The following is an 18,606-nucleotide window of genomic DNA, read 5'->3' as shown; positions in this document are numbered from 1 at the left end:
TTAACTTTATGCTGCGCCACAGGAATGACTGATAGTGTTAAAAGGGAAGGGAAGGAAAACGTGAATGGGAGCCTGGGGATCCCATTAGCTCCTGCAGCGAACACTAGATGCTGGCACTGTAAAGAGTTTTTATGCATAGCAGAGCTGAGAAAGGTAGTCCACTGGTGGTATTTCAGTCCTTGTTAGATAAAGAAAAAAGAAAAAATAACTCTTCCATACTCTAATTTCATAAACTTTTGCAGCTTTAATTAGAACAATTTTTGTTTTCTTTTAAATCATTAAAAGCATCTTGGCCAAAAAATTGTCCGTTGCCAATTAGTCATACGTATTGCAGGCAGAGATGGCACTTGCTCATTCTTCTTGTTATTATTCATGAACAAAAGTATCCCGCCGTGCAGAATTATAAGTGAAAGTGTCTAGCTGCGTAAATGGATTTCCGCACGGCTTCACGCTGCTCTGTCTGGTTGAATGAGCTTTACAGGAAGTGGGCTGGTACTCACTCCTTTTTGTATTAAGCGCCCAAATAGCACCTGGGGCTGGGAAAAAAAAAACAAAAGTAGTAAAATAATAGTTTAATACTGTTTAGAAAGTATCCTTAACATTGTTACGTAATGCTTTATAGCTACGAGGCACAATTATTGCTTATGAAGTTCTTCCGCTTTCTATTTTAGAAAAGGCCTTGCGTGTGCACTTCTTATTTTTATTATTTTAACAAGCAGGCATTATCTGGTAGCCGTATATCCTTAAAGCGGTATTTTCTTTCGAACAGAACATGAGCTGTCTTGTGTGTTTTCCAGTCATTTTCAAGGTGCCCAACCCTAATACGATTGTCAGGCGTGTGTCTCTAGAATACCGACTGCTCGCTTTGATCATTTATTTACTCTTTTACTCCCTAAGAATGATCCAACTAGTCCTAAAGTTGGGCAGTTCATCTTAAAAATTAATCCCAGGTTCTGCCCTTTTGGTTTTTATTTTCATGCCCACTGGTTGCATTTACTGTTTTACTAACTAGCCAAGCAGCCGTACTTCCCAAGATCATTTTTCGGGGTGTACACCGAGATTTGTGTGATTTTCAGAAATTAAATATGAGAGGATGCTCTTTGAGCAGAAGTTGGTATGGCTCTTTTACAGCTTTAAGAAGCGGAACAACTTAACGCTCGCAGGACATATTTTGACTGCGTTAACTGATAGCAGCATACCAGCTCCATCCTTCCCAAATCTCAGATCTGCAGCACGGCCCCCCCCTTGTGCTACAGGACGTTGGTTTCCGTGCTGGAGAGTCCATCTGAGGTGCCTCATCTCATTATTTTTTTCTGTTGCTTTCAAATGGTGCCCTGAGCTTATTTCTTCATTTACTGGTTGATTCCCCTCCAAATTAGGGCAGTCTTTAAGATATTTCCTTTAATTGATTGTATCAATTTTTTGTTGTTGTTCTTGGGGGCCCTTGAGGCGATGAGCTAGAACTGCTTTGCATTTCTCTTGAAAATGTGAATATATTCGCTTTGCTCATTACTCTTAAGAAAGAGGATTTCTCTTTAATGTTTTTATGTTGGTGGCATGCTGATGAGATGACGCTTACCAGGCTGCATCTCACACCCTATGAGAAATTTGATGTGTTTTCTCCTCTTTTTCCTTTTTCTGATAATTCCAGACGTTTTGCCTCAGCACCTCTTCAGAAGTTCACATGCAGCAAGGAGTTCTCCGTGTCTGCTGCATTAAAAAGTTGTTGGAGCAACTAGATTTTAAGCTTCTGCCCTGCATTAGACCCTCCTTGGTTTTCTCTTACTCTCACCAACACGTACCACTTCCCATTAAACTTAAAAGGCTGCTTTGAAAGCCTTTTTGCAGGTTGTAAATCATTCTGAACAGATCCTTTAAAAACTGCTTTGAGGAACTGTTTCAGCTTTCATCTTTTATACAAGCGTTTAATACTGTACTGGATACAATTTCTTAAATAGTTTGTGAGCTTTGTGTCGTGCAAGGAAAGTGTAATTACAAACCTAGAAAACCTTTTGTATGATAGAAATTTTAAAAGACTAGAACTGCATTTATACGGAAGAGATGAATAAGAGATGACATAATAAAGGTTATGTGAAGTAATGATTTGTTTAAAGACAGCACATTAGGATATCTAGCTGTCATTTTTCATAATACAAATTTATATGGACATCATTTGCAATTCAAAGAGGAAAAACCTGATACAATGAAAGACTTGCATAATACATACTTAATCCTTTACACAAGACCAAGAAGTTACGAGTCTTCAAAAGAGGACTGAGATATTTGGGGGTGAGGAGGGGCATAGGAACATTCCTAGTTATGTTAGATAAAAACAAACAACGGTACGCACCCTCAGCCCTCAGCCAAAAACTTTGAGTCTTAAATTAAAAAAACACGCATGATGGGGTTATTCTGGAATAAATCATTAGGAGGCATCTTGTACTTCTCCTTGAAGTGTTGTGTAGAGGTGGTTTTTAGGGCAGACGGGTTTAGGCTGTTCACTCTTCTGGCAAAGAAAGTCCTGAGCTCCTATGTAACATATGATAAAGGTTATTATACTCAGCACAGGCTGATAGATCTTGTCAGATCTTAAGTATAAGAGTCTTTCCAGTTGTAAGCTGTATGATGAACGAGTAAGAATGAAATCCTCTCCACTGAAGTCAGTGAAAGTGTGGCTTTAAGCTTTACAAAGGCCTCAAGGCTTCTGCGCGTTCATCGTTCTCAAGTCATCGTTTCTTTAGACGTAGCCCATTGCTGCTCTGACGGTGGATTTTCGTAAGCCAGGAGGGATCACCTGTAGCAAAAAAAAATAAAATAAAGTAAACGAGGCAAGACCTCCCTGGGATTGGCGCCGTGGGAATATAAAGTGGGATTAGCAAGAGCTCTTCCCTCTGAATCAAAAATAGGACAGCCTGCCTGTATTACCAAGGAAGCGGTAGCAGATGGGAAAAGTCATCCTTCAGTTTCCTTCAGACACTCAGTGCATCCTTTCTTTTCAGCCTACCACAGGCAAGGGAATGAATCAGTCCCTCTTTTTTAAATTTTAATAGACCATTTTGTTGCCTCAGCAGCGCCCCGTAACTTCAGTGGGAGAAGGAGTCAGCCCAGCCACCCAACAATAACATACTGAAAGCGCAATAAAACCCAGGATGAATTCTGTTATTCTGCTTAAATATCGATTGCATTCATTATTCTGTTTACTGTTTTATTATTAAAGACGGGCTGAAATGGTGATCATAAAGTCCACCAAGTCCTTTCTACGAAACAACTGCAATATTTCGTTAGAGACCACTTTGCTCTCCCCAAGTTTCCTAATATCTCCTCGTAGTTAATGTTACTGCTGCTAACATTTTATTTACTTAATTTTTGAAGCTAGAGATAATTTTATTCTGGTGAAGAAGAGAACAGCTAGAAAACCAGGCAGTCAGAAACAAGCAGCGTCGAAACACAAGTTAAGTGAGAGTATAGCAGAGAAAACAACTGTACCGTTGTGCAATTAATAGGCTTCAGTTGGGTTTTCTGAAAGCTTGTTAAAAGACTCCATACCTTCCATGTAAAAAAAAAAAAATCATTTGTTTTAATATGTTTTCTTGAGAGTCACTGTATCCTCCCACTTTGACTTACAGAAATACCAGTAGGGATCAGTTTAGAGTTTTGCTTACCTTTTTATATATAGTATTAGCTTATGTTGCTAACCATTTTTTAGCAGTTTCTTTTCTTAGTCGTATCTGCTGTTCTCCGGGCTTTTTTCATTTGTATACAAAATGGGTGCCATTCCCCAGAATATCCTGTGTCTTCATAGGTTATTATAGAAAAAGCAAAACTATCTCAAACAACTTTCATTGAATCATGTCCGTCCTGCCGTGTTTCCACCTGACATAATTGTAATGCATTCAGCATCGCTGAGACCGGCGCTTACACGGTGGCAACAAAGTCCTTTAAAAAGTTACGCAATTCTGGTACTTACCTGTTGTTCTATTTTTTTAATGTTTTAGCAATTTGGCAGTAAAAATCCACAGTTTTGAAAATCGGGAGTGATTCAGGACTGGCTTGTGCTTCAGAGGCGTGAACAGCACGTAGTCTTGAAAAGAGGAAGAGTTGATCTCTTGTGTGAAATGTGAATTATTTTAGCTGTGTCTACAATACGTGTAGGTGAGCAGCCAGTATCACCTGCCAGGAGACTTGGAAGATGAGTTAGAGCTGATGCGCACAGACTGGTTGGAGAGCAGTGTCCTCCTGAGAGCTTCGTAGTGACTTTTTAGCTCTCTTAGAGTGACAGATATTCCAGGTGCACATGCAAGAGCGTCTCTTGCTTTACACAGTCACATAAGGTCATGCCAAAAGCGTTGGGAATTTCCTTACTTCCCTTTCTCAGCATTATGCACTGGGAAAGGGTCTGGTGGAAAGAGGGAAAAGCCGGGGGTAGGTAAAAACATGGTCAAAAATGTGAGGAACGTTGGCTTTTTGCATCTCAGCTGATGCCCATGAAGAACATAACTTGTTCTTCAATGTCGGCAATGTTTGCAGCTCTCCGTTTTATTACACGATATAGTCCTTTGTGGTTTTCCTAGAGCCTCCGCAGCTGTGATCTTGCCATCATGTAAGCCCTCATTTAAAAAGAAACAAAAGCAAGTTTTCAGCTGTGGCAGTTGTGAAAAACGATTTGAAACACGAAGGAGGATCGCTTGGAAAGGCTCAGGAGTCAGAAGGCGATCGTTAAGAGCTTGATATTAATTTTTCACTAAAAGCAGGAGGGAATCTTCTTTTTTGTTTTGCTTTTAAGCCTGCTGGCTGGCAATTTTGGCTATATAATGTGCGTTTCATAAAATTAGGGTGTGACTTCCCTGCCGCGAGTGGTATTCCTGCACTGCGTGTGCCAACGCGGGACACCAAGCCTTAGATCCTGTTGAAGAAATCTTGCAGTTCTCGTGTACGTTCACGACTGATGCGTAGAACATGGAGAAACCTAAAGTCTACCTAGATCTGAAAAATGCAGGCGGCTTCGTCTTTGCAAAGACCTGGCCTTTTGTTCTCCTGCATTAAGCTAGTAGAAGATCACAGGGTTTTTCCTGCTGAAGGATGAATTTCTGTGGTCTCCCTTGCTGTGGGACCTTTATAAATAGGTGGCACCTGTAGTTTTGCTGTGGGGTAAATGGAGCAAGGAAGGAAGAGGGTTGACCTTACCGATGATATTCTTGAGGAAAGAGCAAACCAGCTTCTCCACATTTCCCACTTCAGTTAAAAATATGTATTGAAAGAGCATATTGTCCATCCCGTCCTATCTGTTGCTATCAAATCCCTAGTGCTCTCTGGTAGCAGCTCGGTTAACTCTTTTAACTGAAACCTTCGGTAAAAAATGAGATTCCAGCAGAAAAATTTCAGACTAAATTGAAGGGTGGGTGAAAATAAAGTGTAGGATGACACATGAATATATTGCAAATGCTAATATTCCTATTCCCTTTTAAAACTCTGGAAGCTACTGGGGAGATGTATTAGTAAGTCAAGATCACCGCCCTCCAGGTTTTTGAACTAGCAAGTACTTGTGCAAGTAAACAGCAGACTAACACAACTGCATCTTTAAAGATGCATATTTTTATTTCGTTTTTAATTGGCCTGGTGATACCGTCTGAGCTTAGGAAATGAGCTCCGCCACAAGACAGGCAAACGCGTGTGCATTTGGCTCCAGGTCAGTGCTGTTGTTTCATCCGTCAGTGCAGTATCCGCAGCAAAGGAGTGGCTCTTTTTTATTGAAAGATCACACAAATCCAAACAAGCAATTAGTTTCTATTATTAGTTTGTTATGGCCTGAAAAGGACCCAAATATTCAAGCACTTGTGTCCTTTGAACAGCAGCTGCCCTTTGTACTCCAGGTAAGCAGCGCAGTTCGGGAAAGTCTGTGCGTTGCGGTTTTGTAATACGGGAAACATGTACAAAACCTCCTGTACCGCCTCATTAGGAATCTAGGCCTGCTACAAGTCTTCACTGTTTCTTTTTTTTTTGATATATATATGTTCTCCCTAATTCCTGTGCCTCCCTTTGTGTGCAAGAAAAAGCGGCTTCTGCCCCGAGAACACAAAAAAGTGAAATGTCAGCAGCTTCTGCAGGTGTTTTTTTTTTTTTTTTTTCGTTTCTGAAGGTTACTGTTTGATTTTAAACGGTAGCACAAATGACAACGAAACGGTCTTAGGTTAGCACATGGCTGTAAACCATGCGAGTGGTTGACTGACCGGGAAAAAAAACGCACATCCCTGGTTTGCCCCATCTCTGCTTGAATGCTGCGAAAGTAAAATGACCCCTTTATTTGCAGAGTAGGAGGTGGCAAAATACTACTGCGGCACTGAGGGAAAGGAAGGCTTGGGAAAGCGATAGCCTCAGGATGAACTCATCTTTGTGCTGTTGTTGATAGAAACTCAAAACGCAGGTGTCCCAGAACAGAGGAACGTGTTTTTGCCTGCTCCAGCTGTTGCATACAGCATCTCCGCCTTGCTCCGTGCTGTATCTGGAAACGGAGCCTGCCGGTGGTTCGTTCATGATTCAGGATGTACGTGGAGGGGTGGAGTAATTCATTGTGGTCCTTCTGTTTATTTAAATGTTCATACGCTTTCCATCCTTATTTTATCAAATGCAAACTACGAAGCGCCAGGAACTGGGAATGAACGTGTTCTCGCTGGAAGTGATTTTTGCAATAATCCCCGTGAGAACAAATACGGGAAGTTGGTTAACGTTTATGTGAAAACTTGACTTCTGGTTGCTGCCAGAAGACTCTAAGGCCACAAAGATGCCATTATTTATTTGCCTAAGATTGTTCCTAGGCAAATAAGCAGCCATTTGAATAAAATAGGCTAAAAGCAAAAGTGAGGTTGTGGATTCTGCCCGCTGTGCAAGGCAATAAAAAGTTTCAGCTCTGATAAGACATTCAGCTAGTGCCTTAGCTGGGAATGATTCGCTCAGTGATCCTTGAAAAACTGCTAAAAGGCTTGGCTGAGCGAATGAAAACTTGGAAAGCTGCTAAAAGGTTGCAGTACTCCTCGGCCACCTTTAGGCGTTTAGTTGCATTTTGACTTAATGCACCTATCTGAGCAGCCTCTTCTTGTAGGTGTGATTTAAGGATTTAAAACATATTTTCATGTTTTATTGAAAAAGCCTTTGTTCCACGACCCACAGTGTAAGGGGTTGTTTGTGACTGAGCTTGTTTAGCAGAAAAATGACTTGTTTAAAATGTCTCTTAGGACGATTTTTTTTTCTGACAGTGCTACACCAACCGTGACTGTACTTTCAGGTGTATCGTCGTAGCTACATCTGAAGGACTTTCTCACCCGCACAGTAATACTTGTGTTACTTGTGTTAATATCATTTAACCTTTTTTTCCGTTGAAACTTTCCAGTTACTTCCCCTATTTCCATGCCTTTGCCCGTTATGCCAATAGAAAAGATCTGGGCTCAGATCTGGGCCTGAAAGTAATGATTTTCAACTGCTGAGTCCACAACCGGCCTTCATCCGGCTGGGGGACACGACAATGCTACAACAAGCGTCCCGTAACGCAAGAGAATTTAGCTAACCTTGTGGCCTTAACTCCATCCCGTGTTGCGTTCCCACACCCACTCATGGTGTCCTTCCTGTACCCCTCGGTCATCTTTTGCTTCTCTCTCAGCTCCGATACCGCTACGTGATGTGCCTGCGTGGCTCCGTCCAGGCAGCGGTGCGGGCAGGGAGGGAGAAAATAACAGCAAACGCCAGGAAGAGCTATAGGTGTAGCTCACCACGGACTCCATTATAGCATGGCACTTGTGCCTTTCGGAAGGACTTCAGCCTTGCGGGTCTGAAAATCTCGCAGTGCATCGTCAGGGAAGTGACGTACGGTGAGAAGTGAGAGCAGATGCCCGTCAGGGCATAGGTGCACATCTCAGCGCAGGCTCTGCCACTCTCCTATAGACTCTTTGATTCGTAAAACTTAACGCTCGAGTCAAATGTTGTGCATAGTTGCATTAATCTCTGAAAGCGTGCCCTTGCTTGGGCAGAAGGAAAACCATCAGAGAGGGTCTGAGCTGTTGAATCCTTTGAGCTTGCGTTTCTGTGCTGGAGTAATGAAGTATATGCACTTGTAGGAGGCGCAGAGAGCTGACAGCAAATGGAATGATCCTTTACATGAGGAAAAAATAGCTTTTTATTACAGACATATTTTAAGATTTCATTGCTGTTTTCTCAGGATCGTGATAACTAGCTTGCAAATTTATGTCCCTCATCAAAAACGTGCAAGTGGGAAGAGAGCCCGGAGATGGAATTAAACCAGGCCACTGTTTCAGGAATGCAGTTTTGGGGAGCAGCTGTGCCTTCACACACTTCCAGCCTCGTTTAGCAACATCCCAGCACAACAACAACCTAGCTGCTGTCGATAGGGTTTCCCTGACGTCTCCCTGGCTTTCAGTTTGGTTGTGGAATCTCTCGGTGGGGCTAAATTTACATCTGCTAAAAAGTGGATATGTTTTCTTAGCTTGCCCATGGGGCAAGCCGCGCTGGTCTAAACCCAGGTAACGTTCTTTTGCAAATGTGCACACTTTTTTTCTTTTTTAAACCAATTTTGGAAAGTAAGTTTGAAAGGGGATCTTCGCTTAAATCAGTGATTTTTGCCTAGAGCAGCGTCTACTCAGTTATATCCTGAAATGAGTGACTGATTGAAATAATTTCAGTTAAGTTGTTAACAGAAATTGAGTGTTGACCATGATGAGCGTTCCAATTTTAAACATTAATGATATTTTTTTTTTCCTCTCTCCATTTTTCACCCATGAAATCTTGTGTTTTTCCTTCTCTGATTCTCACTCTTCTTTCCTGTTTGCTCAGGAACATTTTGCAACAGTCTGCAGCAGCCTGTCCTTTGATTTCAGTCCTTGCAACCCAAAGCTTTCATCTGGAGTTTCAGATTCAAATGAATCTGTTTCTCAAAGGAAATCTTGACAGAAAGCGTAAGAAGCCATGCTTTTGCTGAGGTTAATTTAAAAACTCTGTTCTTGAACCATGTTTTTCTAATTATCCATAGTCTTTGTTCGGAGCTTGCACTTGAATCCTCATTTTGATAGGTTTGCTCATCTCGAATACGCAATTATTCTTGCTCTGAAATGACTGCGGACTGCAGAGCATTGTGCAATACCCTCATTTCTAGGACCATGGCTCCTAAAAATGTGATGGTGATACCATATAATCAGTAAGTTAGCGGTTCCCGCTGTATCTATTTTAGCACTTCTGCTAAACCATTAACATCGTTGAAAACAAACACCGTTTCCCCACGCTTACAGATGTGATTTGGAACTCAAAGTGTACCCCTCTGCTTGTAGTGGTCATCTCTACTTTGATCCTTGCCTCTAAATATGAGCGAATGTAAGGATAATTACACCATTTTAATATGAAACAGTGTAAAAGGGCCAATAAGCTTTAACTGGGGTATAACTGCAATCTAGCTGTTTTGACTGCAGTGTAATATTTTATATTAATGAATAGTCTTATGAAACTCCCGTCACAGCTACGCGTGCACACATCTGTTTTCATAAAGTGTTATTTATCCAATTCCATTTTGCTTGTACTTTTTACAGTCAGATTATAAGGATATTCTCATGAAATCACGCTTTCACAGAAAATTGTAGCTCCAACATACGACGCATGTTCTTGCAGAAGGGTGCGAAGGAAATCTCGGTGTCACTTCTGGCCGTATCTCCTAATGAGTCAGTTATGCATTTTGGCATTTACTTTGCGGTGTGCTTCACATACACATATCTTTCCTCTTGTGGCACTCATAAATATATGCCTCTGAAGTTTTTGATACTGTCACATTTACAGAGCTTACATTTAATGCTCTTCACTCAGTAACCCCTTTAATGCATTTACAGAGGAGTGTGAGCATAACCGGCGACGATGTGCATGCTTTGTTATAAGGGGCTTATTGGCATTTAGACCTCTCCTCTGATTAGGTATTATTAAAACCTCTGTTTACCATTGCACATGCTAAGCATGAACATAAAGCATCGCTAGCGATGCTAATGAGCAGTGCAGAAGTGCATTGGCTGTGCTTGCCTTCTCCTCAGCCGCGTGGTCCCCGTGGCGGAGCTGGGACGCAGCTCTGTCTCTAAGCGCAGCACCTGTACCTGCAGGGCAGCGCAGCTTTGTGCGGATGGAGGGGATTTACTAGGCTAGTTAAAAAAGCCTGTGATCCTGCCCTCCCATTAAGATTACCGGCTGCAGAGATTTGTTTTCCAGGACAATTTACAGTGGAAACATATGGACCTTTGTTTTGCTCAAGAGGTGCTAGGTTTACCATCCCTCTAAATGCATTAAAAAGGAGAAGGAAGAGCGGCGCGTCTGCCGTGTAACCATGACTCTTTCCCGTCTTTTGGGACTGGCATCAAGTAAGATGTAGTATTTCACAAAAGGCTCCGGCTCAAAGGTGAACGAAGTATTTGCAGCTTTATCTGGCTCTTGGGCATGGGTATGTACCTTGGAGATAGGTGGTATCTTTGCAGCTCTATCTGAATCCATTGTGGCAAGTAAAATATACTGCGTGATGGGTGCCCTAAATCCGTATGTGAAATACACGCAACAGTCAGCTGATTACCATCAGTCGCAGTTTTAAACCATAATACTGCGTCTCCTATAGGTACGTTGGCCAAGTCGTGCTTGCTCTTAAATTGTGTGATAGAGTCGACAGTTTGATCACAGGTGCTGATCGCTGATAACGTGTCCATTTAGGCCAAGAATGATGCCAGGGTGAAATCTCTTATTTCCAGAGCTCCTCGTTTCCAAAAGATGCTGAATCTGTTAAAAATACATTGGGAAGCAGGAGAAGCAAGTATTTTGTTTCTGGGAAGGTTGCATCGCCCTTCAGAAACTTGACTTCCATCATCGCTGGACTTAACCTAGAAAATCCTTCATTCTCTTCTTTTAAATTAAGCTGAATCGTCATCCCGACTGTTCACTCCACTTGTTCGCACTGAACCGTAACATGTGGGGGAAGAGAGCTTTTCTTAAATAATTGCCACTGTATTTGGCAGTGGGAGAACAGTTTAGTAGTTACAGCCAAGTAATTAAGTGGACAAGGCAGGTCAGAAACTACAGTTTGGGAAGAAAGAAACAAGGGCAGATTGATTTAATGTTAATTTCTAATTCAGTTATTTTCTTTTTAAAAAGTTTGAATTACATTAAAAAAAAAAAAAGCGAATTCAACTTTTTTCCTGTCTTCTGACCTTGCTCAGCTAGTGGTGGCAGCTTAAAAGGTAGGCTTTTGATATAGAGATTCTCTGAAAGAAATATCGGTGAAAGCTCTAATCTTACATTGAGTGATGGCTGTATTTGGAAAAAATGCATACTTCTAATGAACTAGTAAGACAGTAGGGTATGTTCACGGTAAGGCACAGTGACGCTATTCGATATTTTAATCCAAACAAAAATGAATTTATAAACTGTATTTCATTCCTTATTTTCACATTCACCGTATCAGCAGCAGCAAATGCCGGATAGGAAAGGCTTTCCTTTTCAGTTTTTTTCCCCGCCCGCCCTGTTGAATAACATTTATCTCTTCTTCTAGAACAGAACTCACCTGAAAATCAATTAAAAAGCCTATTTTGCACACGGTAGTAACAAGCAGAAAAATAGAGCTCATATTCATATTAGCTGTCTCTTCCAAAAATCTTCCGAAATATCTCATGCTAAAGCAATCGGTCATTCTTTCCTATCATTTGATTATAAAGCTAAAAGCAGTTCTCAAAAATAACTTGGAACAGCTCCTCAGGCTTCTGTTTTGAAATGCGGAAGAGGCTTCAAGTGATGTAGTGCCTTCATTTGGGTCTGCAATGCAATTTTAGGAAGAAAAATTTGAATTTGCGCTTTCAGGGTTTTGCTTCCTGAGAACATTGTTCTGGATTTAAAAAAAAAAAAAATCATTAATCAGACTGTTTGAGAACTAGAGGACTAGCAAATAAAAGTAATTTTATGAATTTTATTCATGACGCTATTTGTAAATACTTTTCTGAAACTCTTTTTGCTGATTTCTGTTTCCTGTAGAGAACTGGAACACAGGGATGAAATTTATTGCAGTTTTCTCTGAAAAACACCATACAATTTCAGTAGTCTTTGGAGCAGTTTTGTTTACTTAAACTGTTTCTCTAAGGAGGAACCCCATTAGAAACATTTTGTATGAAAACATTTATAATTAATGCAAATGTCTAAGCCCTATCTGAGATGATATTCTGGAACATTTTGGATTCTGTGCTTTCAGTTCTCAAGATACTGAGGTTTTTTTCTCCTTGAGCATTCTTCTATAATTTATGCAATATTGATCTGTTAACATTTGTTTTTGCAAACTTAAAGTGACCCTCTCACTTTTAAAGTATGTGGTCTCGTATATGGTGCAGCAGAGACGTGAAAACCAAAATTGGGGGAAAAAATGGTTATGGTTCATACCCTCTGAAATCAGTGCATTTTCAGTTATTAGGATATGACGGGATGGGGTTCTTGAAAACCTCCCAAGGTCGACAAGAAATTCATCAGCTACTTTGGGAGTAGGATGAAAGCTTAATGAGTTTTGCTGTCTCTGAATCACGGACAGTTCTCAAAAAACGTACCCAGATCGCTCAGTGCCATCAACGGTGCGTATAAAATAACGTGTAATGGGTTATGATTAACGAAGCCCCTTGTTTCTTGCTTGCTTTGCACCCGTAAAGGCTTTTCAGCCTGCCTTGGCTTGTCTGCATCTTGGTGGCACTGTTGTTCTTGGGCAATATTTCCAAAGCCCCCATGCACTATACCTAAAACTTAAGATAAAGTTCGATGCATATTTTGGACCATTTCAGTGCGTGCTTAGTCCGTTATCCGGTAGATTAAGTTTTCGTCAATGTTTTGAAGTGTGTACCCATTTTCATGCTTTCTCGTGAAGACTCTGCAGTGCACAACGAGGTTTTTCAAATTTTGAAATTTGCTAATTAAATTTTCCCCTTGTCTTGTTTTTTGTTTTTTTGTTTTTTTGTTTTTTTTTCCAGCTCTCGTAAATGTGAAACTTTGGGCTATTGATCGGCAATGTTTTCAAACAATAATGATGAGGACAGGCCTTATCAAGCATACTGAGTATATGGAATTTTTAAAAAGGTATGACACTTATTTACTTTATAAAAAATACAGTAAAACTGCCGGCCACATCTTTGACTTTTTGCGAGTGCAGTGTTTGATTGCTTTCTTTTCATCTCTTTTTATTCGCTGTTTAACCTTCTGTAAGCTGTATCGCACAGAAAGGAGGATGATCAAGAGTAGTGTTACTGCTGGTTAGACTCATTCTCATTTTAAGTTACTCATTTGCAAAGAGGAACGCATCCTAAGGGTATCAAACCACAGGCTGCATAGGAAAAACAAAACAAAACAAAACCACACCTTTAATATGAGTCATTCAAAGCTTACCTATTGTCACAAGAATGCCCGTGAAAAAATGAACGGCTCCCTAGCGAAAAATCGGATTTATAAAGCTATCTAGAAGCAAGTCCCTTGAAAGTGCGTTTTTGTTCTTACAGTCAGAGGCAAAATGCAAGTGTCTAGTGAAACAAAAGCGGTAGGTTTCTATGAAATAAGGGCTAGATGACTAACAAGAGACACGTGAAGTGAGGTCTTTCATTCCTTAAATCTGGGTTTGATCTCTCCAATTTCATTCAGTTAGTGCTGCCGTCTCAACTTAGGATCAAGCTTCTTTATTGAAGCAATATATAATATCCCAATAACTCAAGCATATCATAGCAGCGAAGAATCGCGTATGCTTCACCTTAGCAAAAATAATACATAGTACTTAGTATTTATATTAATAATGTAAACATTAATGATATTAACAAGTAATATTAATATTTAATACCAAAAATGCTAATACAAAATCCCACAAAACCAGACATACCAAAACATCAGAAAGCAAAACCTGTTGCCATGCTGAAAGCCTTCCAAACACTGTGAATCCAGATGTTAGCAAGCATTGGCCTTTCTGCCTGTTGGTGGATTAAACCTAGAAATGAATATAAGATCAGTTCTCTTTCAAAGCAGAAGCTCTGCACATACTAAGCTCTTAAGCTCTGAGCTTTAATAGAGATTTTTTTAGAAGACTGTTAAGATTAATTTGGATGCAGGTTCCACAGAGCCTGCCCACCTTTAGTGTTAAGGCAAACAGCGTGAGGAAGAAGTGGAGAATAGTTTCCTCACACCGTGCCTGAGCTTCTTGGTCACAGCCTGTTAACAGCATCTCGAGCTGTGTATTAATACTCATTAGATGAGTGCTAAAAGCAAGGGAATATCTTTTTATTTAAATCTTGCAGTTTCAGTTTGGGAAGATGTTGGTTCGTGTGCAACAGTTGTAGCACGGGCCAAGATACTTGCATAGTTTTCATTATGAAACAACATTTTCCCCTTATTTCTTCCCGTTTTTCCTCTGCGCACCAATAGCTATCTTAGGTGCAATAGAAATTCCATTCTTCATTTTGATGACGTGTTAAATGCTCCTTTCTAAGGTGGCTTCCCTTCTCAATGTATTTAAGGAAAAAATTCATGAAATTTGAAATCAAGGGAGTTTATCAATTGTTGACCATCCTCTTTTGTTTTTCTTTCCATTATCAATAAGTGAATGAAAATGCTCCTGTTCAGAAATCAAACATAGTAGAGTTTTCTTCTAAAGACATAAATGGAACCTCTTCATAGAAAAATCGGTGAGGTTGGAAAGCATTATTTTCTGTTTGCAGTGCTGTAAAAAGTTGCACTTGATAACTTTGTCATTGGTCACAAAAATGTAACAGTCACCCTCTCAGTAGCTCAGTTGGCAGTTCACCTGCCAACAAAGTGTAATAGAAATGTAGCTTTGGGAGGTGAAACGAAGGCATTCATCTCTTCTCATTCATCTTGCTGAGAGTAGAGGTAGTCTGATCACTAGTATCACCTCCGTTCCACATGTTCCTTTTGTTAAGAGTTGTTACCCCTTTGACCAGTGTTTGTGGTCTTGCCAGATTTTTCCGTTGAAGGAACATAATGATGACCCGGGTCAGCTCTTGTTTTCTTAGTTTCATCCTTTTATGCCCAGAGAATGTGTATTCCAGCCCTTTCATCTGGATACCACAAGGAAAACAGAAAAAGTTAAGAAATCCAAGTCTGCCCTCCCTAAAGATACTCTGCCAGAAGGCCATGTCCTGAGCTGCTCCAGGGACTGTGCACCGTTGCTTAGCTTGGTTTCTTTTTTATCATTAGTTGCTCTAGCTTTGCACACGATTGCAGTCAGCTCTGCAGTTTCTGGGCTTGTGTCGGGGCCTAGATTTTGATGGTGGCTCCTGGTGTTTCTCCTCCACCGAGAGCGTGCTCATATACTCTTTCTCCTTAGCCTGAATGGAGGAGGTTAGCAGGATTATCAGCTTCAACTAGGCTGATGAGTGCAGGTGATGTTTCCCAGCCGGACAGTCACATGGCAGTCTTCTGCGTGCCCTTCAGAGATAAAACCAAATGTTCCTGCGATCACCAAAAGACGTTCTGCCCATTAATTTAGAAAATAATGCAGGCTGTTTCCTAGACTTGAGACTCTCAGAAGGAAACACTGTTGGCCTGGTGGTTCTGGTACCCGCTCAAGGCATCGTAGTCTGCATGAACAATGCATCTGTAGTACGGAGTTCACATAGGCTTACAGAAGTTGAATTACCTCTTTTGATTTTTATAAATCAGCTACGTTACACTGGAGTGCGGAGCAAGTGAACATCCTCTTTTTCATAATATAAAATTCACTGCATTTTGGTTTTGTTCATTGTTATAATGTTGCAATTTATTTTTTCTCAACCTTCTCTTTAAAATGAATCAATTTAAGCAAGATCAGAATATCTTAGCCAAGGAGAGAACTATTTATAAAAGGCTGCGTTTGTTCGAGAAATAAAAGACTTGAAAAAGCTTTACCCTGTAGCAGGTGTAATCGTTTCCTGCTAAATCATAGAAGTTTTGAGGAGAAGTACGAATATCTACTCTCCAAAAAGACCAGACTGTCTTGGAAGAGTAAATATTGTATGTTTTTTACAAAAACTTTGTAAATATTCCATTAAAAGATGCCTAGTGTTCCGGTCCATTGTGTAAACTCTAATTCATCCAAGATCCTGGAACAGATCAGAAGAACAGAAAGATAAATATTCAATGTAGCTTTAGAGGAAGGATCTAACTGTAGAATAGGAAGCTTAAAGGAAGTTACACACACACACACACACACAAAAAATCTTGAATTCGTATAAATAAAAGTCCAGTAATGCTAATAGAGAGCAAAAAAGAAAATTAAACTTAAGATATCCCGTTAGCCCAAACTTTAAACTTAAACTTTATGTTAATGTCACAAAGTGTAATTCTGCTGAAAAAAGCGTGCTTTTTTGGCCTTTAACGTTTTGTCATAGCGCTCTGGCTTGATCTTTAGTCTAGTCTACAGTTTTAGCTGAGACCAGATTGGCTTAGGTGGGAAATTTTGATCTGACAAACGGTGACAGAATTGAATTGATTATGTCTAAGAAACAAGAGTTTATGCACTCATCTGTGTGGGGAATTATAGCGGTAAACCACATGTTTGATTGTGACAACACATACTGGAATCGGTCATCACAAACAGAATGATTATTTTAAGGGAGAATGTTTTACTTTTCACACAAGTCATTTATCAATGTCAGGAAAGCAAATAGAAAAAAAGTGAGGCTTTATTAAATGACTGTACCTTTGAAAGATTGCCTGCAGTTTCACACAGAATGTTTCCCAAAATTGCATCTCAGGATAAGATTATACTGGATAGGAGTGGAAGCAAAACTAAAAGAATGAGGCAAAGCGAGGAGAGACTTTAGAAAAAGAGTTGAAAATTGATGCTGGGTTGGTGAGGTAGGTGCCCTAAGATTGTTTCAGAGGACTAAACCTGCAGAAGAAGGGGCCTTGACCTTAGGAAAACGGCTCTGGTGGAACACTGAAACGTGAGCAAAGTCAACCAATGGGACAGCAGAGAAAGAGAAAAAGGAAATTATTTGTCTAAGGTAAATACATTCATCTGCTCTTAATACGAAGTTATCTTATCCCGTGTGTAGGAACAGCCATACTGGTTCAAAGCAGGAGCCCATCTAGCCCGGCATCCTTTTCATTCCTTCTCCCCCCAAATTGCGCTCCAGGCCAAAATGCCCCCACTAGGATGGGTGAGCAGAGCAAGACTTTGGAGGCCAAGAGAGCTATATTTAAAAGGGTTCACATCCACAAGATCTGGACATCATCCAGCTTCAGGATGCCCCAATTTTCTGAGGTTTCAAAGGCAGTCCAAAGAGTGTCCTTAGGAGAAACAACCTTGACTGTCACGTCATGATCAAGTTGCCTCTGACCTCAGGGACCACCACGAAGAAGACAGAGTTACCCCACCTTTGTTTCACTGTTGTTCTCCAGGCCAACAAACACCATATCAATAAACTAGGCTAGGGATATGGTGAGAAGAACGCTTATGTCCAGGTTAAGATCTGCTGGGTGGAGCTAGCAAGACTGGAAACTTCCAAACAGCATCTATCAAGAGCTGGGTACAGGTGAGATGATAAAACTTAGGAATCAGCTCACCTTCCTCTGTCATACCCAAAACTGGCCGTAAGAGCATGCCCAAGAAAGAGTTAAAAGAGGCTGAGGTAACAAATGCATATTTTGGCTGTTTTGCGGCTGAGCTGGCTTTCTGACTCCTGCCTGTGGAAAGCTCTGAATCGTTTCTTTGTTCAGAAGTTCTCAAATGTGATCTTTTTCAGCCCTCTGTTTCCTGTTAGCATAACTAAAGGTCGACGGATTGTATGCCACCCACAATTTTACTCAGCTTTGCAGAGCTGTCAAGTAGCATCTTACTTTCCCTCTTAAGAAGCACTGGTTTTCATATTGCTTTATGCCATGTAAAACAGGCCTGCTGAGAGAGTTAAGATTGAATGCCTGATCTCTAAAGTATGGCACATCTAGTACAGGGGCAATTTTAGCTAGAAACGGGTCTTGGTGTAAGCAGCTGGACTGTTTGTCCCATCACAGGAGTGGGGTATGGCTCTGAAGAGGGCACCTGGGGATGATGGGGTCTCTCTCAGAACAGGCCTCTGGCAAACGCATTCTTGGCTGAGCTCTACAGCCACCTTGAGCCCACAGTGAGTGTTAAAATTGTCCTTTCTCATAATAACGGCTTGAAATGAGTGAAATGATAGGCAGGAGGGACTATCAAGCAGGCAAGCAATCACCCCAACTTTCGACACGCTTAGTGGTTTCATGGTGCTAGAGAACTCCTCGGCGATCCTCAGAGCAACGAATTCATACTCATATACAACAAATCAAGGACTTTTTATATGTAATACCCATTTCAGCTTTTGTTTCTTTAAGGGGAGATGGAAATACAGCTTAGCTCTTGACTCTGCCAAGGTTTATGTGCGTGCTAAATTTAATGTACCCTGAGGTACCTGGGGTTTGTTACAGTGGGGAAGGCTGAGCTGACTGAAGCGAGTTTGCAAGACTGAAATGTAGTCTTATTTGGTCTGCATTTTGGTTAGGTAAATCGTATGTTACAGCTAGCTTTGGTGCAAAGAGGCACTTAAGAAAGTCCACTGC

The 18,606-nt window shown here is 40.8% G+C and overlaps 1 protein-coding gene across 4 annotated transcripts in view; it reads left to right on the top strand.

Annotated features, from left to right (window-relative positions):
• PRKG1 (protein kinase cGMP-dependent 1) overlaps positions 1-18,606 on the top strand; it is a 543,168-nt gene that overhangs the window by 312,238 nt on the left and 212,324 nt on the right. For all 4 annotated transcript variants that reach the window (XM_068951109.1, XM_068951107.1, XM_068951111.1 and 1 more), the window contains exon 4: positions 13,020-13,125. In XM_068951109.1, coding sequence (XP_068807210.1) covers positions 13,020-13,125 — 106 coding nt within the window. The remainder of the gene's footprint in view (positions 1-13,019; positions 13,126-18,606) is intronic.

The sequence above is a fragment of the Struthio camelus genome, chromosome 7 (genome assembly GCF_040807025.1).
Source record: "Struthio camelus isolate bStrCam1 chromosome 7, bStrCam1.hap1, whole genome shotgun sequence".
Classification (NCBI taxonomy): Eukaryota; Metazoa; Chordata; class Aves; order Struthioniformes; family Struthionidae; genus Struthio; species Struthio camelus.
The sequence above is the reverse complement of the archived record's forward strand: the minus strand, read 5'-3'. Positions and strand labels throughout refer to the sequence as shown.